Source organism: Sebastes fasciatus, chromosome 2 (assembly GCF_043250625.1).
Source record: "Sebastes fasciatus isolate fSebFas1 chromosome 2, fSebFas1.pri, whole genome shotgun sequence".
NCBI lineage: Eukaryota > Metazoa > Chordata > Actinopteri > Perciformes > Sebastidae > Sebastes > Sebastes fasciatus.
The window spans coordinates 32,190,365-32,217,204 of NC_133796.1; the positions used below are offsets into that span (position 1 = coordinate 32,190,365).

A 26,840-nucleotide genomic window follows, 5' to 3' on the forward strand; every position below is an offset into this window, starting at 1 on the left:
GTGGTTTCACATGGGAGACAAACACCGGGCAAAAGTCTGGTGTTTTTTGTCCCACCCATCCACCTCGACCTCCTCTCTATGTGGCGTTTGTCACTCTTAATACTTCCTGGTTCACGATTACATGGATTACATACAAATTGATTTTGTGCTGAACATCACGAAAAAAATGTGAAATTCGTGTCTATGTACACGAATCAGTACATTCAATTTTGTGACTATTTCACAAACTGCTGTGCAACTGCAGGTTCTTGTGAGCATGTGGATGTCGGTAATTGGTGTGCTTTTCCAGTGCTGCTTCATTGTCACATTTAAGTACACAGATAAAGAAAAGGCAATGTTTTAATTGCGTTTAAACTTTAGGAAAAAATCACAAATATTTACATTTAAAAATACTTATCTTGAGTCTCTACAGAGATGGAAATGTTGAACTCACAGAGACATGCAGAGAGCATTGATGGTACAAACACGGCCCCCTAGTGGTCATCCAGAGGAGTTACAGCAGAACATAACAGGAGCACGGAGGGCACTGACATGATGCACAACAAATATATTTTTGGTAAAATAAAAAGCGAGAATACATTAAGATCTTACATATACACCGGAAAAAAAAGGAATATAATAGGCTAAGACAGGTTACACAGAATGAGTACAATTTGATATATGTGCATTTTGTTGCAAAAACTGTATTGGAAAATGACAAAGCTACAGCTCTCATAACATTCATTTCCCACAGGAGTCAGGTTGGAGTAAATGCTAGCATTTAGTCTGACGTGTGAGTTGGTTAAATAAAATACTTTGATTTCTCTCCTAATAATATTCTAGTGATTATTACTCTGCGATCTTGGCGTGCAAATATAATCAGTTAGGTAGCTGTAAAGAATCATTTTGCTGTTTTGTTGGTAGTATTATTAAATCCCTTCTCTTGATACATTTTGGGAATGTCCAGGAGGGTCAAAGAATTCCCCTCAGCAGGTAGTTTGGAATACACAGTATATACTTTACCATGCCATGGGAAATAACTGTAAGTAGTCGGGGTTTTGTTGGAGATGTTAATCAGTCCTGTGATTTAGGCCAGAGGCTTGTTGGAGGATGGGCGATGGCGTTACAGGCTGCTGTAGATCCTCTTGATGGTGTCGCCTTCGTCCTTGGCGATGATGCCCTTCTCAATGTAGGAGTCGACCTGCTGGTCCATGAAGTCCTTCAGCTTGGACAGGTCGTAATCTGGAAAGAGACAAAACAAAGGATGGGTTGATAATCTGAGATTCAAAGAGGAAGATCATGAGGCAATGGTGGTTGGCAGGATAGATCAGACATTAAACTTCTTAAGACGGCACACCCAAACAAGACCTAATCCGGTACGGTAGTTCATTATCAAGGAGGATTAAGGTCAGAGTTAGCATGTTTGTCTGGGGTTAAGAAGATACCACATACATAATACTGTAAGAGGGCTGAAAGATCAGAGTGAAACATGATTGTCAAGTTATACTTCTTACAATGAAATGTCTCATAGTATTCAAGGAGAGACACCCCACTGTACTGGGTAAACATTCTAACTATCAGTTGATTACTTACATTAAGACAATTATTTTTGTATTACAAGTTTTTTGAAAATGTCTGTTTAAATATGCAAATGAGGCATTATCTTATAAAATATGTGTTCATTTTCATACATTTCCAGAACAGAAATCTGAACATTGGATAAAGCCAGCTTCAAAATTCATGTTTTATTTTTTTTGACACATTAGAGTCAAAGGTTTTTAAAGGGCGAATTTAGGATATATTTCTTTATCACTCCATAAATCAGAAAATACTGTCAACAGTCCTAAAAAAATAATTTTTTGCCATGTTTTTAGGAATAAAATGTTCTATAAATCAGACTATGAATGATATATGAGCAAACCCCTCTGTAAAACCCTTCAGAATATACTGTAGATAGGAATGAAACTGGAAGGTTTGGTGAATATAAGTGCTACTGAAGTGGAGGTTTCTGGCTCAGAGAAAAAACTCATTTTGAGAAAACGGATGTGTTATAAAATTCCATACATTAAGACACTACAGGTGAATAGGATAGAACAATTAACTAATAGATATCACCATGAAACTTCCCCAGTTGATTACTTACATTAAGACAATTATTTTTTTGTATTACAAGTTTTCTGAAATTCTATGTTTAAATGTGTAAATGAGGCTTTACCTAGTGATAACATTGGGTGAATTTAGGAGAAATCTACAGACGCAAAGAGCCAAAGTAGTAAAATAAACACCTAAATGTGTATTTGACACCGTGATTTTTCATGTGGTTACTCTCCTCAATTCCATTTCAATGTCATACGTTTCAGGTAGTAATTTAAAAAAAAACTCCCTCAAATACTAAAAGATCTTGATACATCTTTTAAAAAAATACCTCTTTTGAAGCATCATTTGTATTCACCTTGCTCTAGACAAGCCGTTGTCATTTAACAAAGCAGCATAAGGCAGCAGCAGGATGTGGCTATATTTAGAGATGAAAACAACCTAACTCTGTATTATCCATCACGGTAACTAATGAGTTTCAGAGAGGAGGCAAACAGCTGCTGCACCACTTCTCCCTGCTTTGACTGACTCAGAAAAAAAAAAAAAAGTAGGGGATCAGAAGGACGGCCAAGAAGTCACACAACTTCCTAATGACATTTCTAACAGCAGCAACTTATTGCACTGCCTCAAGATACAGTTGCTTTGCAGATGACAAACATGGCGCGTGTGAGGGATTAACTGAATGTGATTAGAGACGCAGCACCGCTTCTCTCAATCTTGGCTACGAGGAGCCGAACACAAGGATGTCGACTCGACGTCCATCTGCTCCTCTGGCTAATCTGTGTGGTGTGTAGGCGCACACACACACACACACACACACACACACACACACACACACACACACACACACACTGAGATTGTCCTAATGGGTGCTTCTGGTATAGAGTAAACACAATAAATGGCCCGTCGCCCACTCTGTTACTATGACACTGCTGTTAGGTTGAAAAGGCTTTTGTTCTCCTCCAGCTGTACTTTCTCCGGAGAGAGAGAGAGAGAGAGAGAGAAATATAGAGAGAGAGAGAGAAAAATATAGAGAGAGAATAAGGACGAGGTTTAAAGTGGTACAAAGTAGTGTATCATTTCAGCTACTGAGTGCCACTACGGGAACATTGGGTGATTTTGGGGGCACATTTTGACTCTGTGTGTGCTCAGTGTGTCTGTTATCTGTCTGCCCAGATCGCTGACGGGCAGGCGGGGAGGCTGGGAGGCCCCTGTTGTCCCAGACAACCACTCCACGCACCAGAATGCTAATCAAGTGTCCTATATAGAGCCTGGTAGGAGATGAGCAGCGAACAAAACTTCCCTGCTGCTTCGGCCCCTCTGCTCCGGACTCTGCAGCGCTATAAGCTCTGCCCTTTATTTCCTTCTGCGTTTAAGATGCACACAAGAATCTAGGCCAAACTTAGTCATTTTCTATGTCTTTTAATTGTTTCACTGACTCCCAAGTGGCTGAATCACCTATTGATCGGCTCAGATTAGATCAGTGAACCCATAAATTGCACTGAGCTGGATCTTTTTTGTGTTTCGAGATGTCCTGCTGAGATGATCAACAGTGGACGGTTGGCCTGAATAGTGAGAACTCATTAACATTTCATCCTCTGCTGCTTAATGAAGCACCACTGGGCATTGATTTTACACTGTGGAGAGCCCAACAGCAGGCTTCTCCTATTAAGATGGGTGCAGCGTTTTCACAGCTCTGCACACTGGTGCACTTTCTGGGTCACATGCGGATTCTTTATGAATCCTGACAGTTACAGTATGGCTGAGGCAGTAAGTAAACATGCACACTCACCAACACTGTACATCCAGAGACAAGAGCATCGTCATAATCATACCATAAATGTTGGGGAACAGGTAGGAGGGAATAAATGAATAGACCTTTGTGTCTGAACAAGGAAGCTGCATCCCGAGTAATTAGGACAGACTCGTCAAGAATGATCCATATTCATGAGATCTGGAGTGAAGCATCCATCCTGGTATCCCACACTCATTTTAATTGCAAATCGAGGGCTAACAAAAGAGCCTTCAAATGTTCTGTACTTCAGTGCGTCGCCTCAGACCTGTCCGTGACCCACCACAGTTTAGCGAGGAGGAGACGAGGGTTTGCAAATGAGGATGTTTTCTTGGTCTGGCTCTTAAAGGCAGGGTTGGTAAAGATTTTAGAAGCATGTTTTGGTATATTAGTTGAAAACGTCATTACTTCCCAACAGAAATCAATAAATCAAATGCTCTGGAAGAAAAAAGAAAATCATCTGGCCTGAAGCGACGGACTATCAGTGTTGCCGACTTGGCAACTTTCTCTCTAGATTTAGGGACTTTTGGAGCTGGTGCTGTTAGCTACTTTCACTGGAAAAGAGTTGGCAACACTGGGTTCGTTTTTTCAGTTGCATCATTTTTAAAAATCTAGTGTACTCTTGAGATCTCAAGATCGCCCACCCTGCCTTTGAAAGTCGATTTGGAGAGCAGTTTAGACTGACTGGCTGAAATAGAAATCCTCCAGTAACGGAGTGTGTCTCACCATCTTTGCCTTCTTCTTTGTTGTGTTTCTTCAACCACTCGATGTTCTTCCTGATGGCCTCCAGATAAGTCTCTGACTTGCCGGGCCGATCTGAGAAAATGAAGAAAAGGAGACATGAAAAATTGAGAATAAGTCGATTTCCCTTCTGTAGTACATTCACTCAGAATAGCCTACAGTAGTTTCCACCAAAGAGTAAGACAGTGCTAACGTATCAATTATTTACACCACCAAATTGTCCTAAAGCAAGACTTTATGCTTTCACTTTTCATTTTCTGTTACAATGAGAGCACTCTGACGGCCACGATTTTACTTTCACATTAAACTAGCAACACAATAAGACACTTATTTTTCAGGCCCTAGTCTAAAAACGACCCACCCAATGTTTTAAAAGGTAGCTACAGTAAATATATAACATCTACAGTTTGAGATTTACGTAGATATTAACCACTAATTAAAATCAGACTATTGCTTAACCACAGATTAAAGTTGGATTGTGCCCCTAATTTTCATCCATAAATATCATATTTTGCAACAGGGTGCAGCCTGTTTACATACAGATAACAGAATTTAGTTGACATTGCTCAGGATTTACATCATTTCCTGCTGAAACGAATGTCCTGGTGGTAATCCGGCTCTATGTTTCGTTTTGTTTTTCTCTTTTATGCGTGCCTGCATGTGTGTTAGCGTGGATTAGACTGATGAGCGAGTACAGTACAGTGTGCAGGGACAGTGAATAATGGCAGCTGTGGTAAGCTTTCCTGTGAGTGTTATTGGACTGGCCTAGATCAGGGACAAGCAGGGACTTAACTGTGATTGGCCTGGACTACACTGTGTTGTTCACTTCCTGTCAGCCTTGCTGAGTGAATACATGAAATGGTCTCGGCCATTAAAAGACCTTTCACTGAGTGAAGACGACGTTTTGCTTCATTGAACTGATGTGGTGGGAATCTGAGAATTCTGCATTTATTTGGGACATTTGACACAAAACAAAACAATAAAATCATAATTGCAAAAAACAAAACAAAACAAAAAAGGAGTCATGGAATTTACAAGGCACACAGATTATCATTTTTGAGGGGCAAAATTGTATAAAATTATTTTAGCAAATTATCAAATCACTAAACATCTATCTACAATCTATATGCATTTTTCCTCTGGTCATCAGGATTGGGAAGTAGACTGACTGGTCTCAGTTGATGGCTGCTCCTCCTTGGTTGAGTCTTTCAGGTTCTCATACTCCTTCTGCATCTTGGCGGCCTCGGCCTTGGTGTTGTCGTCCTCATCCAGGTTCTTTCCTACAGAGAAGAAACAGTACATGGAGCATTATAACTTATACTTATACTTATAGCAGTAGTTCCTAAATCAGTAGTATTTTGTGAAATATGCGTGTTCGCTTTCTGGCTTATTCCTAATTTTCGTGCATTTTCCTACGAATATTCACCGTCTTTCCGTATTTCCGCTCCAGTCTTTTCAAAATAAACTTCCGTCTTCACAGGAAGTGGCGTAACTTAAGTGCGGAAGTTATGTGACAAAACCTACTTAGTTAGGTTTAGGAAAATATCGTGGTTTGGGTTAAATTAACACTGGAAGTGGCGTAACTTAAGTACGAAAGTTACGTGACAAATAAATGAACGTTGACTTCTGGTTTCACACGGAACACGAACACCAGCCTCCGCGAAAGTCTGGTGTTTTTTGACCCACCCATCCACCCCGACCTCCTTCCTACGCGGCGTTTGTCGCTCTATATACTTCCTTGTTCACAGTTATGTGGATTACATACAAATTGATTTTGTCTGATATACACAAATTACTGTGCATTTACTTTTCGTAGGTATAGCTACGAATTGTATACGAGAACAATCTGTTTTTTTGTTGAGCTTTCGAGGTGCTGGTAGGAGGATTTTGTTATCTTCTGACTGAGCCAGGCTAGCAGTTTCCCCCTGTTTTCAGTCATTATGCTAAGCTAAGCTAACTGGCTGTAGCCTTTTATTTAACAGACAGTTTGAGATGAGATGAGAGTGGTATTGATGTTCTCATCAAACTCTCCGCCAGAAAGCTAACAAGTATATTTCCCAAAATGCCAAAATATTTCTTTGAAAGAAAATTGAACCTCCCGAAACCTAGAGTTTTGTCCCACATCTTTCTAGGTTGGTTTGTATAACTTAAAATTTGGTAATAACTAGGTCCCCAAGTGTTTTTGTTAATTAAATCATTCCCCATAGATAGCAACATGATCAAACCATATTTTAAAACATACAGTATAACCCAAAAAAAAGCATTAAGCCTATGTAGCTCCACAGAGCCTAATAATGATATCTGACCATGTTGAATAAAATGATGTGATTTTATTGATATCTGACATGTTTGGAGAATAACTAGTGAGATTGTTTACCGTTGGGTCCAGTGAAGTCAGGAGGCCCGAGGGCCTTGCCCAGCTTGTTCTTGGTCTGCATGGCGATCATGGCATCCAGGTTCTCTGTAGGTGGATGAAACAAACAGGCCAAACATTTACTTTAGATCTGTCCAGCTTTGTGATGTCAGGTCACTCTACAATGAATGAAAACCTCTTGACCGTTTGAAAGTCCCACGCTGTTCCTGTGTGACTCAGAGGGTGATTATCATTAGAAAAGGGTTTTGTCTAATTAATGAAGAGGAGGTTCAAGAGGAAGTTCAAGAGTATGACAATAGCGATAAACTAAATTTTGTTCCTTTCCACTATCATTTTCAATAATTTAGTCATGCACTGTAGAAAATACAGCATAAGAACAGGCGTTATAGGGATCATTTATCCACAATGTATCCAAACAAACACGTTTATTTATTTTGGGAGTTAGTTTGTCATCAGGGTGTGTTACCACTAATATTACAGTGGGTTACGCTTTCACAACAAGATTAGAGAATATAAAAGACCCCAGATCAACCGGGGAATGACACAAACAGATCATATGGTTGAAAAAGACTGAAGGTAAGTGTCAACTGATCCTCTCTGGATTAACAAAGGGGTAAATATTATGTTAAAAAACAAGAGGAAGCAGATGTTCTGGAGAGACACACAACCCAGAGATCAGCTGGAATTTCATCCTCTATATCAAGATCTGGTAACATTTTAGTTTAAGTCCCCTTATTTAGCTTTAGAAGCAGTATTTAAATATTTAACACACGGTTTATCACACACTATAATGTAGTTGTAGGCAGCTATAAGGATCTATATCTTTTTGGAAATTGGACATTTTGGTCATTTACTTTAAGTACACCTCTGTGCAAAAGTCTAAAAAGAGGAGGAAATATGCAAGTTAGAGCAGAGGAACGTTTTTTCTCTGAACTGGGTCCAGATCTTAAGGGAGTTCTGCATGGTGACAGGATATTCGATTATCTGGATATTACGTCAATAAAGAGATGAGAGAAACAGGAAGGCTTGATTTCAGCGCCGTCTAACTGAGCATCGAGGAGTCGTACAATTCCCTCTCTCATCTGCGTTCACTCCAGCCTCATTTAGTAGCATCTCACTTTCATGTTCTGAGTATTCAAGCTGCTTCCTCCCACCTGTAGCACAGTGGAAGCCCATTATTTCATCCTCTCTCTCTGCCCACACACACAAACATAACATCTTTCTTCCTCCCCCACTCTCTTCCTCTACATCTTTCTTTCTCTATCTATCTCGGGGCCTGTAACGCCCGATTAGCGTTGACTTGCAGCCCTGTGTGTATTCAGTTATGTACCTGGTGACTCATCGGTGCATCACCAGTCGGGGGAGGAGGTGTGGACGGAGGGCATTAACGCGTTGCTAGGTGATGGCGGAATTCCGTCCTATTATCCCCTCACAACCTATAAAGCCAGAGGGGTTGCCTAGGAAACCCCTGTGTAATGGTATATGCCTGTTTTGTTCCGGCGTGTAACGTCAGCAGTGGTCATTTGTTCCGCTGTAAGAGACAACAAGCTGCGGGCGGTCATCTGGAACAGTATTGATTAATCCTTACATGAGGTCAGCCTTAGTTATAAAATACTCGATCGCAGCTCTTACTGTGGCATAACACAATGTAAACTTATTCTAATGAGCTACAAATTATATTTATCATATGTGTTATGACTAATTGTGAAAAAATAAGTTAACAAACTGGTTGATCAACAGTTTTTGATTAATCATTGAAGTCATTTATCAAACAAACAAGGAAACTTATGATGGGTATTTATCATGATTTCAACCTCGAATTTTGGTGATTTCTAAGATTTTAAACCGCAACATGAAATTTTAATGATTATTTAAACTATCAATGCCCATCAAGGGGCTGGTGTTAGAATTAGCTTTGGCTTCATGTACAGTACATCGGACGCTGTTTCTGCAATATTGTCAATGTTTCTCTGTACTTGTCCCTTACAAATAAACAAATACATAAATAAAAAAAACATTACCGATAACAGTAATCTTGCTGCCCTAGATGAGACCACGTCTGCCAAGCTGATTTTAAAGCACAACTAATCCCCTCCTATGTATGAAAGAGCACATCATTTTTTTTTTTTCTGTCTTGGTCTGCGTCATTTGAACAGAGAGAGAGAGAGAGATGTTGGGTCTTGGGTTTCCTAAGGCTCACACAGAGAGATGACAGCTGTCCTTTACAGGTGGCTGACCTTTCCACTGGCTACTGATGTGATGGCCAGCCATAAAAACAAGCCTGGGTATACAGGGTGCCCCTGACACTAATCTGTCCGTGCAGGCTTCACACTCCACTGCACCGGCTGATAGGGAACATTAGCTCGGCTGAACACACATAGAACACGAGGAAAAAGCACATATAACACACATAGACATGTGATCTAGTCAACTAATGCAGTGGATGAACTTCGATTTTAAATCTGTCATCCACATGTAAGCCGCACATGCAACATGGTGGGAATAAATATCACATTATTCTCAACTGTGTTCTACTGTAATGCATTTCATCAGCAAAACTCTTCGCAAGTGTAAAACAGAAACCTCCTTTTTGTTAGTTTAGTTAACATTTGCTAGGAATTAATTTTCACAACATCAACATCATTTTGTAAAACAATAACATAATATGATCATATAATCCTCATTCCAGAGAGGAGATATACAATAATTTGATATAATCGTCTCAAATCAAGGTCTACAATACCAGCTTTTATGGGACTTTTTATGGGACTTTTTCCTGGTCCTTAAACCACATTATGACTGGATGAAAGGTTCATAAAAAGCTAATAAACTGAAATTTAGTCAAGAATATTTTGTCAAGCTACAATCTCAGAGGTCAAGAATGGACAATCACACTAAAGTTATACGATAATAAATAAAGATATACCTGACCTAAGTATACGTAAGGGATGAAGTACAGCGAGTCGGTCATTGTTGTGAAATAAACCCCGACGGGGGTCCACCCCTCTGCTTTGCGTCAGATGCCGCATCGCCCTGAATGGGTTTATTGCACAACAATGACAGGCTAGCTGTACATTATCCCACTTATTACACGGCTACTTACTTAAGAAATCAATAATTTGACACAAAAACGGTCCGCCAGAGTCTGAGATCAGGACTGTGTCCATAGCAACGGTTTGTTATACATAGCAAAAGTCTGCCATAAAGAAATAACACGCCGTTAAATGCCGTGATTGAACAAAGAGTATTCAACAAAGCCGTGTAATAAATAGTATTAATTACCACAAATGCAGTGAGGACTTCAATGAGTGAGGCACCTATTATTCTATTCTATGCCTGACGTTCTGGCACAGAATGAATCAGACTATAGACAAACAGTTGTGGTGTTTGTGTTATGTCTTACCCAGATAGGACACTCCCTCCTCCGGCGTGATGGTGCCGTACTTCACCATCATCTTCACAAAGTCGATCAGCGTCTTCATGATGGTGATCAATGTCTCTCTCTCCTGAGAGTCTTGGTCTGCAACAGCAAACCAGAGAGCAAATTTAGCACCAATGTTTTCTTACAGTTAATTGGTTGCCACGGTGTTAATGTTACCACATGGTGTTTGACAGTGGGGGTCATGACGATGGGATTATAAATAATTAGTTATGTGGGCGCCTTTCATCCACAATTCCTAGGGAGATGTGTCGGGGGAAGCAAAGGAGGATAAAACAAGCATGGACTCATCCTTGAGAACAATATCGCCATGACAACGACAGCTCTCTAGTCCTGAAGAACATCTATCTTTGGATGAAGGATGCTGTGAAGCAATGATTTATAAACTGTCACAGTGACCTCGGGGTGTGTTTGTGTTTTCACCTGAGTCGAGGCTCTTGAGCAGACGGTAGAAGTTGGGGAAGTACTGCAGGTCCTGGAGACCGTCTTCAGGGCTCACCTCGTTGCCCTCCTCGGTATCTTTGTCCCAGGTGTTGGCGTCTGTTTTGCCCCCATCTTCTTCTTCTACGTCCCTGTCCACCTCGTCCTCGTTCTCATCATCGTTTTCTTCTTCCTCGTCCTCCTCATCTTCCTTGTAGCTGCGCCTGGGTGGCTCCCACGTGTCCTGGAGAAGCCAGGAGTTTTTGCTGTTATTATCATCATCCTAACTGTTATCATCACTATCACTTCTTTGCAGGGTTTTTACCTTGTTTGCATCTGAGCCCTGGTCGTCCTGCACTCCCCTGGTGTCTTGGTTGTCGCTCTCGACGTCCTCAATCTCGTTGTTTTTGGCATTTTTGGTGATGAGATCCTGGAGAGCCTCGGCCACCTGGTACTCCAGAGTATCTGCCTGACTGTCTGTGATCTACAGAAGGATACAGAGAAAGAGACAGACTGAGAACAATCATGTGTAATAACAAATGTGCTGTACGAGGTGGTAGAACAGAACAGCATGTACTGGCTATAAACCTCTTTGTATCAAATATTGATCACTCTCACTGAGAGAACCATCTCTGGGAGCAATTTGGACAAATTCACACATTTTTTTCCTCTCCCGGTGAAACAGAGCGTACAGAGAGAGAGTTCCTGTTGAGTGAATGTCACGCTACAGGCTGTGTCGAATCGAACAGGCATACAAGCTCACAACCTACCAGCCCCAGTTTGAGCAGCTTTAAGACGATCCTGTCGAACACCCCTCTGTCATCCTCCTCGTAGATCTTGTTTGCGATCTTCTGGACGATGTCTTCTGCTGTCAGCGGAGTGCCGTCGACCTGACGGAAGCTTTCTGGGTCATCTGAAAAGATACGACACATATGTTATCATGTGTGCTTATTAGATGTGTGCAGGTATGAAGCTGGTGCTTTAATTCTTATGGTACGTGTCCACAGGGGGCGTTATTTATCGCGAGTGATCTCCTCGCTTCCCAGCGTTGGACGATTGATGGGCTGCTACTAGGCACTTGGCACCTGATTGAATGAACGCTCTTCCTCACAGGCTTCTGCTCCCCTGCTTTCAAACCGGAAACTACATGGCGGCTCGTTTGGAAACTTACTTCTCTTATATCATGAAAATAGTTCCTCGAAATATGTTGCTGAAAACATTTTATGTGAGAAATAAGCCATGCAGTTTCTAAATCTGTCTTGACTTTGGATCGCCCCTGATTTGCATAAAGGAGCCTGGATCTCAACTTTATGCAAATGAGCAGCGGCCAACGTGACGCCCCGTCTCTTCAATCTTGCCGCCACGCTACCAGAATGCATTGCACGGCTGCTTACATAGACTATGAATGGGAAGCGTGGACTGAGGCTTTTTCAACTTTTTACCCCCGTTTCATTCTCTACTCTCTCCTACTTCCTCTCTGTCTCTCCATTACATCCCAGGAATTAAATCTCTCTCAGTAGGTGCAAAAAGAGTTGTCACTAATAAATGATTGGCTTTCTCCTCTCCTCACATTCAACACATCTATATCAGCATGCCTGAGTAAGAAATGTGCAATTTGTTACAGCTTGACTCTTACATAACAGTCCCTTCTGCTTCCCAACGTCCACGCACAATAAAAATAAGCAGAACCGGAATACCTTTTTGCCAGTATTGGCGGGTTGAATCATCAGTACTTTGCCCTCAAACACCGGGCCTATTGCTGTCTCACTCCAGGAAATAAGAAATTGAATCCAGACCACGCTTGCCAAATTTAGATGTAGCGTAACCTGACGAGCTGCTTGTTATTGGCGGGCCGACCACACGAATCGATGGAAGTGTAGCACTCAGCGCTTTGTGACTGAGTCACCTCGCCTCAGAGACTCTGCTTTATGCTGATGATTAGATCAGATTACATATGTGTACAGTGAAATGTGTGCTGATCTGATGAAATCTATTGAGACTCAAAAATCTATGTATATATACCTGCAAATGATTGGATTTTGAGTGAACTTCTGGTCGGTGTCTCTGAGGAAAAACCCCAGGCCATGCATTTAAAAGTCTCCTGTGAAGAGGAGAAGCTGGTACAGTAGCTCAGCATACTGCAGTGTGTCTGAGAGGATAATCTTTCTCTCTGGCATGCACGTGTCCTGTCTTTGACTCTTTCTATCTGTCTTTGCTTAGCCCCATCACACGCACGTGTTTTCTCTGCCTACTCTTTCCTAAAATGTCTGCCTGGTGGCCTGCCAGCGACAGGCAGAAGCACTCTGCATGAGGCCTGCCCTTGGCGACGGGGGGCAAAGGTCACACAAGCAGAAAGAAGTCAGACCCAACACCGTGTTCAGCAGCACTGCTGCACCTTAACCAACAATGTCAGGACAAGGTGTGTGGTGTGCGTACCCTGGTACTTGCCGTAGTCCATCCCGTTCTTGGTGGAGTCGTAGTCCTCAGCCAGACGCCGGCTCTTGGTCGAGTCTGATTCATCTGGAACGTACTTGTCCTCCTTCTTCAGTGGTGCCTCAGTGGTGTCCTTTGATTTCTGGCTGTCAGCCAGTGACTTCAGCACGGTGAAGTCATCAAGGTCCTGCTCTGACTCTGCGTCCTTGGAGGCAGCAGGACGCTTGCTCTCTGAAAGAAATACAAGTGGTGAACATGAACTCCTCTCACATTAATATTTGCTATTTCTCAGTACAGATGACGCCCGTCTTTACTGGAAGCGCTGCAACATGAACCCAGCAGGCGGAAGTAAAGACATTAATTGATTGGCAGTGAGGTTTCCTCTTACCAGCTGACTGTACCGCAGCCTTCACGCTGTCCGCCTCAGCAATCTGGGGAAATGACGAACATTAAACAAACAATTTCCACTCAGGATATAAGCTCTGATTAATAATGTTTGCTGGGCTAATACCTTGGTTGTTTGATAAGTGACCATAAAGCCGGTTTGGCCGGATATTGGATGATAGAATTAGCTGTGAGACATGGAGAAAGAGAGCTTACCTGCTCTTGTAGTGGCCTTTCTTCTGTCAACTGTCTGTTGTACACAGTTTTATCTGTAAAAGAAAGAAACGCATGTAATTACTAAACTGGAGGCTCAAACCAGACTTTATTATCAAATTTCTCACAGATAAATATGCTTTTTAACAAATCTATAAGATAATGCACATCTATTAAAAGTGTCACTTTTTTTTTTTACTTTAAATTATGTTTTCCTTGTCATTTTAATACATTCGTATCTAGACTTATGTATGCTCGTTTCTGCATTCCCAGCTCCCAGTGCACCGCAGAGGCAGAGTTTAATCGGATTATCAAACAAAAGATTAAACTGCGTCGAAAATAGACCACAAGCGGCCATAACATGCGACCAGGCGTCGTTACAAACTGCTGAGCTGCAGCTCAACTTTACAGACACTGCTTTGCTCTATTTTGTTAGATGAATAATATAAACGAATTAAACAATGAAGCAAACAAAACATAATAAAACCTAGACAAAAATGAACAGATAATCCAATAGGCTCATATCCCTTTAAATGCCAATATACATGTATACTGTACAAGGTGTACAACTTGCACTGGCAAAATGTAGTTTCTCTGCAGATATTCCTATATTTTTATGCTTTTTTTAAAAGGATTACATTGTCAGTAATGACTTTATAATAGCCTTGTTGTATTTTCTTGTCTGTTTTATTCCAGGCACCATATGTGTGTGCTTAAGTGTTTTGACCTTATTGCACTTTGTGGCGTTTTTAAAACCTCTTTTATAAACACTGACTGCCTCCAGTATCAGTTTCCAGTAAAACGTTTCCAAACATATCATTGCACAAATGCTTCACAGTACAGGACTACTAGACTACATTTGTATGGCAGGTCTATAGAGGCAATAACTCACCATCCGCTGAGGCTGTAGGTGTTGGGAAGGCAGAGATCTGGCTCAGGGCTACAAGGTGGAAAAGGACGAAAAGGCCGACGCATTTTGACGCCATTGTCGTGTCCAGGTGGAAGACGTGTCCTGTCTGCCCGGAAGCAAAGTGCTGAATGTGTTGGACAGCTCCGCTCCGGCCGCTGCTGCTGCTTGGTGCTGAAAGTGCCGCGGACGCTGCGCCCTGGAGTAGCCGCTCTGTGAGACGCACCGGGCGGGGAGGGGCTGGACTGATCACCGCCGTGAACTAGTGGAGCTGTTGAACGAGCCGCGGTGCTGAAACCAGGTCACCTCTCTTTAGTTATAACAGGATAAAGCAGGGAGGCTCTTCAAGCCCCGTGTGAGCTACAGCAGCACCTGCCAAGACAGTAATAGAGGAGCCCACTACAACAAGACCTGCCCACTCTGTATCACACAGGAGGAGGAGGAGGAGGAAGAGGAGAGGGAGGAGGAAGAGGAGGAGGAGGAGGAGGAACGCTGCAAAAAGTGTCCATCTTACCATAAGACCTTGCAGCTGGTGGACTCCTATATATTTCCATTGTTGATCAGGGGAAACAATATACAAAAGCAAGATGATTCCACATATTCTAGTGCCAAAAGATTTAACAATTGTTTAAGATTTTCTATTGAAATAAGCAGAAATGTATTTATTTTAAATATTATAAAAAATGTAATAAATAAGTTTTATATATTTGTATTATTTTCATTCAAAATCCCTTTTTTGCAGGAAAATTCGGAGAAACAATGAATGAATGAAAAACTTTATTTAGAACATAAAAATAAATAAAAACAGATACAAAATAATAACAAACAAAACAAGAGTAATAGTGTCCGAAAAGGAAGAAATAACAGTGAATAATAAAATGGAATTTATTATGCTTTCTCAACGTTTTGACATGTTGGTTCATGTTGTTCCACTAGTGTGTATGTTGACATTTAATGCAATTTATTTTGTAGCCTAAAGATGTTCATTAATTTAACAGTAAGGTACAGTAGTATAATATATCATCATAAAACATTTTCACCTTAACTAACCTATTTTCTTTATTTTTCATTCAAGTACATTTTTACACAAGTAGTTGTCTTGAAAGTACTTTTACCTGAGCACAATATTCAAGTACTCCTTCAAAAAATAATAACAACTAGAAGTAAAACTTATATTTCCCTACCCCTTTCTCACTTCTCCTCTAATAACTCATATATCATAGAATGATAATATAATATAATATATAAACTATCCCAACAAGAGACTGCATTGGAAGTAAACAACATAGTGTTCTGTATCATTTGCTTAATAGTTAACCCATAACATTGATAAGTGTACAGGAGAGTGTGCAAAACGCTGAGTGGAATATTTTTCGCAGCGTTTGAGCAGAAACAATCCGCCCATTTCGTGCGTCACACACAACCTGCGTCACGGTTGTAGATCTTCCACTGGCCGGTCAATAGCAACCGATATTAAAACAGCAAACAATTAGACACAGAAACAAAAGGGGGAGAGATATATTAGGCCACTTTTATGACCCCTTTGCTTTCATGAGTTCAGGGAATTGCTAATTAGATGCAGGCTCACGTCAGATGTGGATGATTCAGGTGTTTAGGATCAGTTTCCATGCAGTGGCCTATTCAGCTCCCATATAGTGTTAAAGTGAGGCTCAACAACAAGACCAAGTGGTTTCATTTCACAGTTCTTTAACAAAAGGAACGCAGAAGAATAATTTGTTTTATTAAAGTTCATCTTCTCCTAACTGAAGACACTGCACTGATAGAAATGTCTTTAAATAGGGATTCAATTTCATGGTAGATAACCCTTACAATAAAAAAAAAAAAAAAAGTTTATTCAAGTCTGCTATTAGTATGCTTCTAACTTAAAACAAGAGAGTGTACTTTTAGTTGACTTATCAGAGATATGCTTTACAAAATTATACTGAAGTATCCTTAGCTTATACCGACAAGTATACAGAAAAGTCCAAGTATACTTAGCTTATACTGAAAAGTATAAGCACATTTGGCTAAGTACTATAAGCTCATCTTAAAGAACACTTACTTAGTATATTTGGACTACTAGTAAACTAAACGTATTCCTATAAGTTCACTTGTAGTATAGTTCATATTATAGTTGCAGTACAATATACAACTTGGATGTAGATGTGTACTCAAAGTTTACTACTCTTACATTTAAAGTATACTTTTATAAATTAAACAGTGGGCCAATTTAGTCACAATAAGTATTGAAGTAGTACACTTACAAGTATACTACTAGTACATTGATATTAGTATACTTATTACATAAAGTATACTTGGGAATATACTTGAACTATACTTAAATTTACTTCAGAAAATAAACTTGAAGTATACTTATTTTTTGAAAGGGAAAACATGTCAAATGTGAGGTAAAATCATGCAGAAGTCATGAACAAATGCTGCATGAATGCAACAAGCAAGTCATTAGTAGCATCAGGACATATGATCATTTGGATAATGTGTCAGTTAATCCTCTGGTTTAAATGGCAGCCTCATGTCTGAGATTAATCCTGGTCAGTGATGGGACGATTATTCTCTCAGAGGAGTCAGTGCATTTCACTTCACACCATACATGTGTTGGTGTTTATCATTGTAACAAGAAGTAAGTGAGATGAACTTCAGCAGGCTAACGTTAAACCTTTCCTTTGGGTTGCATAGTCAGTGGTGGAAGAAGTAATCAGGTCTTTTATTTGAGTAAAAGTAGCAATACGACAGTGTAAAAATACTCTGTTACAAGTAAAAGTCCTACATTGAAAACGAGTAAAAGTACAAAAGTATCAGTAAAAGTGGGCAGAGTGTTGTATGTAGAATATTTGAAGCTTATTGTTGACACATAAGCAGTACTTATCACCTTAATACCACAGCTGGTTTTAACTATGTTGTTGTACACTGTTCTGTAGTTTAATATATAACAATGTATCACACTTTATGAATTGATCATGTGTTTTGTTTGTTTTGTAAAATCATAATCTGCAAAGTAAGTAGTTTTCAGACAAATATAGTGGAGTAAAAAGTACAATATCTCCCTATGACATGTAGTGGAGTAGAAGTATAATGTAGCATAACTCAAGTAAAGTACAAGTACCTCCAAAATGTACTTAAGTACAGTACTTGAGTAAATGTACTGCGTTACTTCCACCACTAGGTGGAATTCACCGCAGTACAGCTAGCTAGCTAACTAGTTATATGAGCTAGCTAGCTAACTAGCTAACAAGTTAGTGGAGCATTTAGCAGCTACAGACTACAGAGCCAAATATTTCCCTCTGTAGAGACACATAAACAGAGTTAAAACAGTGAGTATCGGACTTACCTTCGCCAGGGCGTCAGAACATGAACTGAATGTTGATGTTGCTCCTGCTGGAGCTGTTTGACAACAAGGTCACCATGGCAACGGCAATAACGGTTTAGCTACAGTTAGCTAGCTAGCTACACTAGCGTTAATACACGACCGTTAGCTTTGACGTTAGCATAGCAACATGTCGGTGTTGAGTTCACAGCTCGTCTCCGCTGCCCCCACGTGGCAAACACAAACAGTAATTGTAGGTTTAAGATTTATAAAATATAAAACCAGAGTTTTATTGTGTTTTCTCTCTTCTTTCCTCCAACAGTCGTTCAGTAATCAGTTTGTCTCTCTTGTTGCTATAGCACCGTTCAGATGGGAAGATTACCTGAGAGAAACATCCTCCACTGCTGCCTCGCCTACTTCCTTCAAACAGGTAACTACATGATTATTAAGGTCACATTTCACTCATCCCCCTTATATTGTTTTATTAAATGATTGTATGTTTTAATGTTGTTAAATACAGTCTGTTATGACTCAGAGTCAGGATGAGCATGCTTCATGTTTAGTGAATAGGGGTTGTTTAGTTAAATGTGTTTAAAGGATAAGTCTGGTGATATTATACTGTATATTTTAAATAGAGGTTGTTTAGTTAAATGTGTTGTTTAAAGGATAAGTCTGGTGATATTATACTGTATATTTTTCTAATTGTCAACAAAAACCAAAAGCAACAAAACACAAACCAACTAAAGCTAAAGCCTGATATACAGTAGCGTATTCATCTGAGCCACAGAGCTCCATTGTTGTCCAGAAACTAAAACACATCAATAAGCCACACTGTTGTAGTGAGTGACATGTTTCTTCATTATGATGACATGGAAGTTTATTTTTAAATATAGTAAAATAAACTGGTGCTGTAAAACCTTGGCTGAAAATAGTCCCAAACAAATAGTTTATTTACTCCTGTTAGCACACAGCTTTTTTAGGAAATAATTTAGTCACTTTCTTTTAATGAAAAATGTAAACATTTTGTGACCGATTTTTTAAAGCTTTACATCTTCAGTAGGAACAAATGGACTGAGTATGACAGATGAAGAATATCACCAGCTTTATTCTTTATTCACTGTAAATTAATTTGAAGTCCCAGTGTGCAATAATACAGTATTTAATCTAATAGTACTAGGAATAGTAGTAGTAATAGTAGATTTCTAGAATGTTGGGAAACATAAATACTAAAGCACCCAAGTTTTGGATCAGATACAGATCCCGATTGTGACAGAGTTGCACATATCAAGAGGAGAAGAAACACTGAGTTTCAGCGAAAGACTGTTTGAAAGAATGCTTGACAGTGGAATTCAATTACAAGGAGGTTGAACCTCAAAAGGATTCTTTCCTCAGTTCATTTGAAGAACAACTAAGGTATGAACTGAAGGACAGCTAGGCAAGGATCACCAAAGGATATATAAATATATATATATATATATATATATAATCCAGCTAAAAGCATTAAATACAGAACTATTCAAACTTCTAGGCATACATCTTCATATTTCACTGCCTCTATGAGCAGGGGAATATCATAAAATAGTGTCTTGGCTAAGCTAGCGTTAAACAGCTTTTCATATCTAACATGAAAGTTTAGGACAGACTGTATGAAAGTCAAAAGTTATCATTGTCTGCTGTGTTAAATGCACCGTCTGAAATAATAGGTGGTTGCTGAGCGCACATGGTTACACGGAGAAACTGGTGTCCCAAATGGCACATCCTTGTGTGTACTGCTCATGTGCAAACACATCCATGTTTCACTTCTTCTTTGCCACATTTTAGGAATCATTATAAATAAATTATTAATATATTCAAACATAATCGAACTGGTATCCAATAGCAACAATAAGACCAATGATAAAATGGATTATATATCAATTCAATTCAATTCAATTCAATTCAATTCAAAGTGACCTTATTGGCATGAAAGTTTCATAAAACAATGTTGCCAAAGCATCAAAATACCAAATACAAATACACAATAATATTAATATGATTATTAACATAACATTACAGTTGTTATATATTAATGATATATATATACAGTATACGCTGTGTGTGTGTTCAGCTTACTTTTAGGTACATTCAAGAGAGAATACAATACAACATGATGATGCCAAGCTACACCATCTGATATGATGCAACAGTAACATTTCTTCACAGCAGACATGTTGGATTGTCATAGTAGGAAAAGCACAAGTGTTACTAACATCTTTACAGATGGCTCCATTCTCTTCAAACAGCATGCACAATACTGAAATCTCTCCGAAATCATTCGACTCTGAAATCATCCATCCACCCATCCATCCGTTATCTGTAACCCATTATCCTATTCAAGGTCGTGGGGGGGCTGGAGCCGATCCCAGCTGACATTGGGCGGAGGCCGGGTACACCCTGGACAGGTCGTCAGACTATCACAGGGCTGACACATAGAGACAGACAACCATTCACCCCTAGGCCAATTTAGAGTCAACCCTGAAACCAAAAAGGCTAAAGAGAGTTAAGCCATCATTTATCGTATTATTTTCCTACTATGAAAAAGGCCTATGCAATATAAAACACCCACACAGGTGTTTTCAATCACTCTGGCTGATTAGATCTCCAGTCAGGTTGAAGCTGTTCAACGGTGCAAAATACAGTGAGAAAGAAGTCGATTAAGCTCAGTTGTACGCGCCCACACAGTCCTGAGAAGAGGTCTAATCAAGCTACATAAGTGAAAACACTTGTGTGGATACCTCCACCTGATAGAAAACAGTACACGTCTTTATTTTCAATATAATTTCCACACACTAACATCTGCTTTCCTACATAGCATGATTAAGAGTTGATGCCATTTATTAATCTTTTAAAATCAACTCGGGGAGGGTAGTTGTGAGGGGGTGTGTAATGTTGTTAAAGGAAGGTTTCAGTGAATGAAGTGAAGAAAACATAGTATGCAATGTACACACTATTTATCAACAAGGAACACTTTTTGTTTTTGGTCCAGTATTGAGGGAGAACGCTGCAGCCGCCAGCTGCTAAACGAGCTGTAATTTGATCGTTCGGGGCAACCTGGTACTGTTTACGTCCACTAAAAGTGTTTGTTTTGGCCACTAACAGGCTCAGATTGTTATTATAACTGTCTGACAACATTATGGAAAAGACCCTACAGATAAATGAAACTTTTGACTTACTTTTCGCTTTCTGTTTGTCATTGTGTCATGTGACTTGTTGCCGGAAGACAATGGTGGAAACGTGAGTGAGAGTTGGAGAGAGGAGTGCCAGGGGACACCGGTGTTGTCAGAGTTTTATTGTGCTGGACTTCAGAAAGCGTAGCTTAGAGTTATCTAAAAGATTTTCAGTGTCATGGCTGAATATTAAGCTCATTTCAACAATGTGGATGCGATGTGAGATTTCACAACGAGGCTTCTCCGAGCGAGACACACAATAACATCAAGCGAAAGGTGAGAAAAACCTTTAATTTCTTTGTAGGGTCCTTTCCATAATGTTGTCAGACACTTATAATAACAACCTGAGCCTGTCAGTGGCAAAAGCAAACACTTTTAGTGGATGTAAACTGACGGTAATAGGTTGCCCCAAATGATTACATTACAGCTTGTTTAGCGGCTGCAGCGTTCTCCCTCAATACTGGACCAATTTCAAAAAGTGTTGTATCCATTAGTCACTTAGACACAAAAACATGGAAAATAGGATCCAGGTTGAAAAATACAGAAGTTATCCTTTAAGTTAATCATATTGACCAATACAACAACATCATGTGGCCTCAAAAGGATCATAAAGATAATCACACACCTTTTGCTCAGTGTCAGGACATATGCTTCGGTTATATGTATTCATTAAGTCATTTGTTTCACATGTAGAGTTAAGAAAACTCCCATTCTGAGTCTGACACTTAATAATAAAATAAAGCATCACTGCGTCATAATCATTATCTTTAAATATTCATACTTTAGAAAATTCTGCCGACTCAGTGCAGATGCTTTAAGATGGTAGGATTAATTCTGCCCTATTTGCCCTGTGCAGTGCAGGATTGGATGTTGCGTGTGGGATGACTGTACTTCCTGTCCTCTGCCTGCCTCAGCAGTCTAAGAAGCACGGAAGCACTGCCAAGAGAAAGGCCTATCAGATACTCAGTCCAGTAAGTACACCTCCAAGGAATATCATGTAATCACCCAAAGTCGTGAAAATCCCCAAAAGGAATCAGCTCATTTTCCTCAGCTTTATTTATTTGATTATATTTACTACCAATCCATTAAATTTCATAATTTCTGTGTCAGTGTTATCTCAGTCTGTCACCATGAGCAAAATGCATAACACTAGTGACATCTTGTGTGTAGTAGCTATAATTACACTCCCTCTTCTGTTAATTGTTTCCTCCAGAAGTACCTTGACAAAATGCCAACATGTAAACAAAAAAAAACCCCAAAACAAACAGCTTCCTCCCTGAGAGAGAGGATATTCACAAGGACTTTCTGACCTCTTGTACCAAAAAAAATACCCTCATCTCTTATAAACTACTGGTTTGGCTCGGTTCACTACTGCACTCGTCTATAGCTGTATTAAGAGTGAACCACCTCATAAACAAAACGGTTAGCATTACCTGTTGTGTTGTTATAGTATTCAACAACAACATAATCTCAGCCACAGAAGCACTGTCAAAGCCTCATATTGGAGATACAACTGTTGACTTCTAACTAATAGTTGGTCTTTTGCCTTTGTTAAAATTAAGAGTTTTTTAGATGATTTGCTTTTTGGTCTTAGTTATAATAAGTGAGATTGTTGCACATCATTTTAGTTTTATGCTCATTATTTAAATGCATGGTGTCTTACTGTATTTTCATGGTATCTTATGTAAACTGTTGCTGTTGGTGAATGTTTTTAGGCACAAACATAATTTTCATCAAGTGAATAGTGAATATACTGCCACCATGTGTTCACTGAATATACCACAATTTGTGCTGAAATGACGCTTTTGCTTACACATACATATCATCAGGGATGGAAGGAGTACTTTAATATTGTGCTCAGGTAAAGTACTTTCAAGACAACTACTTGTGTCAAAATGTACTTGAATAAAAAATTTAAAAAATAGGTTAGTTAAAGTGAAAATGTTTTATAATGATATATGATACTACTGTAGCCTACTGTTAAATTAATGAACATCTTTAGGCTACAAAATAAATTGTATTAAATGTCAACATACACACTAGTGGAACAAAATGAACCAACGTGAAAATGTTGAGAAAGCATAATAAATTCCATTTCAGCATACAACTGGTTATCAATTATAAATATACAACAGTCTTTCTCAGTGTAGCCTCACTTGAACTAACCAGAAAAAATATACAAAACTTAGACAGTTAATCAAAAATAACCGTCACCACGGCGGGTGCAACAAGTATTATTAAGCTACATAAATTACATAATGATTATAATAAATTCTTAATAATAATTCTTATAGAATCAACAGTAATCAAACATCACCAAGAAAGCCAACACAGAGATGTATAAACAACATAAACTCCACAGCAGTTTTTAGCATGCACCCACAACGCTACATTGCTAGGCAACGCAGTGATTGCTGACATTCACATCTGGAGAAAGAGTTAACTACATTTGTCAGTGAGTGTGTTGTTGTACTCACCTGTCTGAACGTCATACAGTGAGCCTCGTGTACCACAAAGTCCTCATCAATCTGCTCCAGGTTCAGCTTCCCTCAAAGCGCAATATATCCAGGCGACTGGTCTCTCTCTCCCACTATAACCAGTCCACTCAGCCTCTCTGTCCCACTATAACCAGTCCACTCAGCCTCTCTGTCCCACTATAACCAGCCCACTCAGCCTCCCTATCCCACTATAACCAGTCCACTCAGCCTCTCTGTCCCACTATAACCAGCCCACTCAGCCTCCCTATCCCACTATAACCAGTCCACTCAGCCTCTCTGTCCCACTATAACCAGTCTACTCAGCCTCTCTATCCCACTATAACCAGTCCACTCAGCCTCTCTGTCCCACTATAAACAGTCCACTCAACCTCTCTATCCCACTATAACCAGTCCACTCAGCCTCTCTGTCCCACTATAAACAGTCCACTCAGCCTCTCTGTCCCACTATAAACAGTCCACTCAGCCTCTCTGTCCCACTGTAACCAGCCCACTATAACCAGTCCACTCAGCCTCTCTGTCCCACTATAACCATTCCACTCAGCCTCTCTGTCCCACTATTACCATTCCACTCAGCCTCTCTGTCCCACTGCGATCCTCAAAGTTTTCAAACCTTTTGAGCTGAATGAGGCTGTGCAGTCCCTGACAGAGATTAACAGTCTCAAACAGCAGAAAGGCCTCAAACACCTCACTGAAGCTAGATGTTCCTCAGTGAACGTAGAAGTCCCTGCCGGAGGATCCACATTGAGAATTTTAGCATTTAGTATGTTAGCAAGACGCAGAATGCACCTGTTGATGACACAACATCATGGATGTGTTTGATTTGGGTCGCTTAGCGTGCTCGGCTGGGTGGCGCAGTAAATCAGTGATTATTAAGGTAGATGCAACCTTGTTTAACTATGCTGGGCTACAACAATGCTAACCATAATCATACCTCATAAGGATGTGATCCTTAATTTGATCCAACAGACATTGACTCAAGTGACATCACTCAAGGCAATTTATCACAGCCTCAAAAGGCTTTGTACAATTTTTTTCCACATATACAGTTGCATTCCCCAAGATATGCAAACAGGCTCTGATGTGTAAAATCAGCATATCATTTAAAACTAACATTTCTAGACGGTTAATGATTGAAGTGTCTCAATGTTTTGACATGCACATGACCTGACATGTCAGCCCGTTCTCATTCCCAGGGCTTCAAATACTGAAGCTTTGTCACAGCCGTTGTCATGCAATACCGCCGCACAAGGCACCTTTAGGCAAAAGGCCTTTCTTTAACTACAATATCAACCCATCCACGGCAACAGTAAACGCTCAGAAAAGTCCACCGGGAGTGACTGTGGTGACGTAGTTTAAAGAGCGAAAAGAGACACACCAGGCGGGCAGGAGGGGAGGTGGATGGGTCCAACAAACACAAGGCTTTCATCCAGGAGACCGCTGTTCGTGTCCCGTGCATTAAGTTGCACTTTCACGTTACAATCAGCTGTTCGTTCGTGTCCTGTGTTCACAACGTTTAGTTTAATTTTCAATTTTCAAACATAGTAGTTATAAGCCCAACCATGTAGTTTTTTCCTAAACCTAACTAGGTGGTTTTGTTGCCCAATCCTAAAGTGACGCCAAGGGTAACTATAGTGGTTTTGATGCCCAAAATTAACTGACGCCAAGGGGCGTGACAAAGCAGCTGTATGTGACGAGTTGGTATGAGAACTTGTTGCACATGTAAGTTTGTTGAAATTGGGAAAAGAACAAAAATATGAGTCATTGAGGGTGTGTTTGGGGGGAGAGGTAGTGTGGTGCACTGTTGACAACATGGTATTTATTTGTCTTTTTCTGTTGTTTGTAAATGTCCTTTGACTCTCTTCGTTTTGGGAAGGTCTAAACAGAGTCTGTCTCCAGAGAACAAAGCAGATATGGAAGGACATGAATTTCCTCTTTATATCAGACCCAAGGGCAAACTGTTTGTAGGACTTCAAAGACTGGAGCGGTGACTTTATGGAGCGGGGAGGCTTTTGATATTTCATCTATTTACAGCCTTTTTCAAACACTATGCAGAGGACAGAACACTTTATTTGTTCAGTGTTTTCCAAGAAATCCTGCGGTTATTTGGGACAAACAACCCTTTGTGTGGACACATTTTTTAAGATTCAGATTGCTATCTATGGTCACCAGGTTTGTGTAATTAGGTCCCATTTGAAGTGCGTTCTTTGTTCCATTTGAACAGCAGTTTTGACAGAGAAAATACTTCTGTAACATAAAGAAATCCCTTTAATAAACCTTGATATGATATTATTTCTTATTAGTTACACTGGTTTTTGTGACCTCAGTGAAGTATTAATCATTGTGAGGAGTCACTTCACCACTAGAGGTCTATGCTTTCCCCTTAAACGCAGTGAAGAGTAGAGAAGTTACACAGAATCAGAAGAGGGGAATCTGGCTCAAAGATTTACAAAATTAACAAAAAAAAGCAGCAATTCGAATCATCCTCTTATTTGTTTTTTATGCACTTTGGTTTAATGAAACATAACTGTCGGTAAGCCTCTGCAAAAGTGTCACTCTGGTTTGTAATTTTTTTGTTTTAGTAGCTGTACTATTTCGACCAACCTCAGGCAGGTTACAATGAGCCAGAAGTTCTCTGTGTTCCTTAAGCACATTTAGAAAGGTCTCTACTGTTGGGGATCAAACATGTGACCTCCCGGCAGTTATCAACAGTTGGGCCTCTATTTCACCAGCTGACACTGCTTTAAGTGATGATGCTGCTGATTCCTTCCTCATTCTCTGATCCTTTGGGTGTTCATTAAGCCACGGGCGGTTTCAGTCTATCGACCCTCCTCGATGTTGAGATCATACATGTATTTTTTGTTTTGTTTCGTTTGTGTGGTCCTGTTTAACTGCACGTCTGGGAACCAGTTTTAGTTTAGTAACAACATATTTAATGTTGTGTTTCAGGAGAATTCCACTGATTTTACTCATAATAAGTCATTTTACTAGTCATGGTTACTACTCAGCCTGTGAAAAAAGTTATATAATGTTGTCAT

The 26,840-nt window shown here is 39.9% G+C and overlaps 1 protein-coding gene and 1 long non-coding RNA gene across 9 annotated transcripts in view; one reads left to right on the plus strand and one right to left on the minus strand.

Annotated features, from left to right (window-relative positions):
* Window positions 1-325: 325 nt before the first annotated feature.
* On the minus strand, window positions 326-15,213 carry scg3 (secretogranin III). Of its 2 annotated transcripts, none has more exons than XM_074620069.1 (12): window positions 14,762-15,213; window positions 13,873-13,925; window positions 13,661-13,703; window positions 13,276-13,503; window positions 11,610-11,752; window positions 11,165-11,323; window positions 10,843-11,083; window positions 10,384-10,500; window positions 6,984-7,067; window positions 5,776-5,886; window positions 4,592-4,681; window positions 326-1,221 (listed from the first exon to the last, which is right to left on the minus strand). In XM_074620069.1, the coding sequence occupies exons 1-12, from the start codon at window positions 14,853-14,855 to the stop codon at window positions 1,103-1,105; spliced, it is 1,482 nt and encodes a 493-aa protein (XP_074476170.1). In that variant the 5' UTR covers window positions 14,856-15,213; the 3' UTR covers window positions 326-1,102. The 2 variants fall into 2 exon arrangements, with proteins under 2 accessions (XP_074476170.1, XP_074476179.1); XM_074620078.1 differs by having other exon boundaries at window positions 13,288-13,503; window positions 14,762-15,203.
* Window positions 15,214-18,236: 3,023 nt separating this feature from the next.
* The window catches only part of LOC141758566 (uncharacterized), a 49,068-nt gene continuing 40,464 nt past the window's right edge, over window positions 18,237-26,840 (plus strand). For 6 of the 7 annotated variants that reach the window (XR_012591892.1, XR_012591896.1, XR_012591894.1 and 3 more), the window contains exons 1-3: window positions 18,237-18,354; window positions 18,461-18,531; window positions 22,169-22,278. This is a non-coding gene — a long non-coding RNA (uncharacterized LOC141758566). Of the gene's footprint in view, window positions 18,355-18,460; window positions 18,532-19,352; window positions 19,515-22,168; window positions 22,279-26,840 lie in introns of all 7 variants that reach the window. The other variant, XR_012591898.1, reaches the window with a different exon arrangement.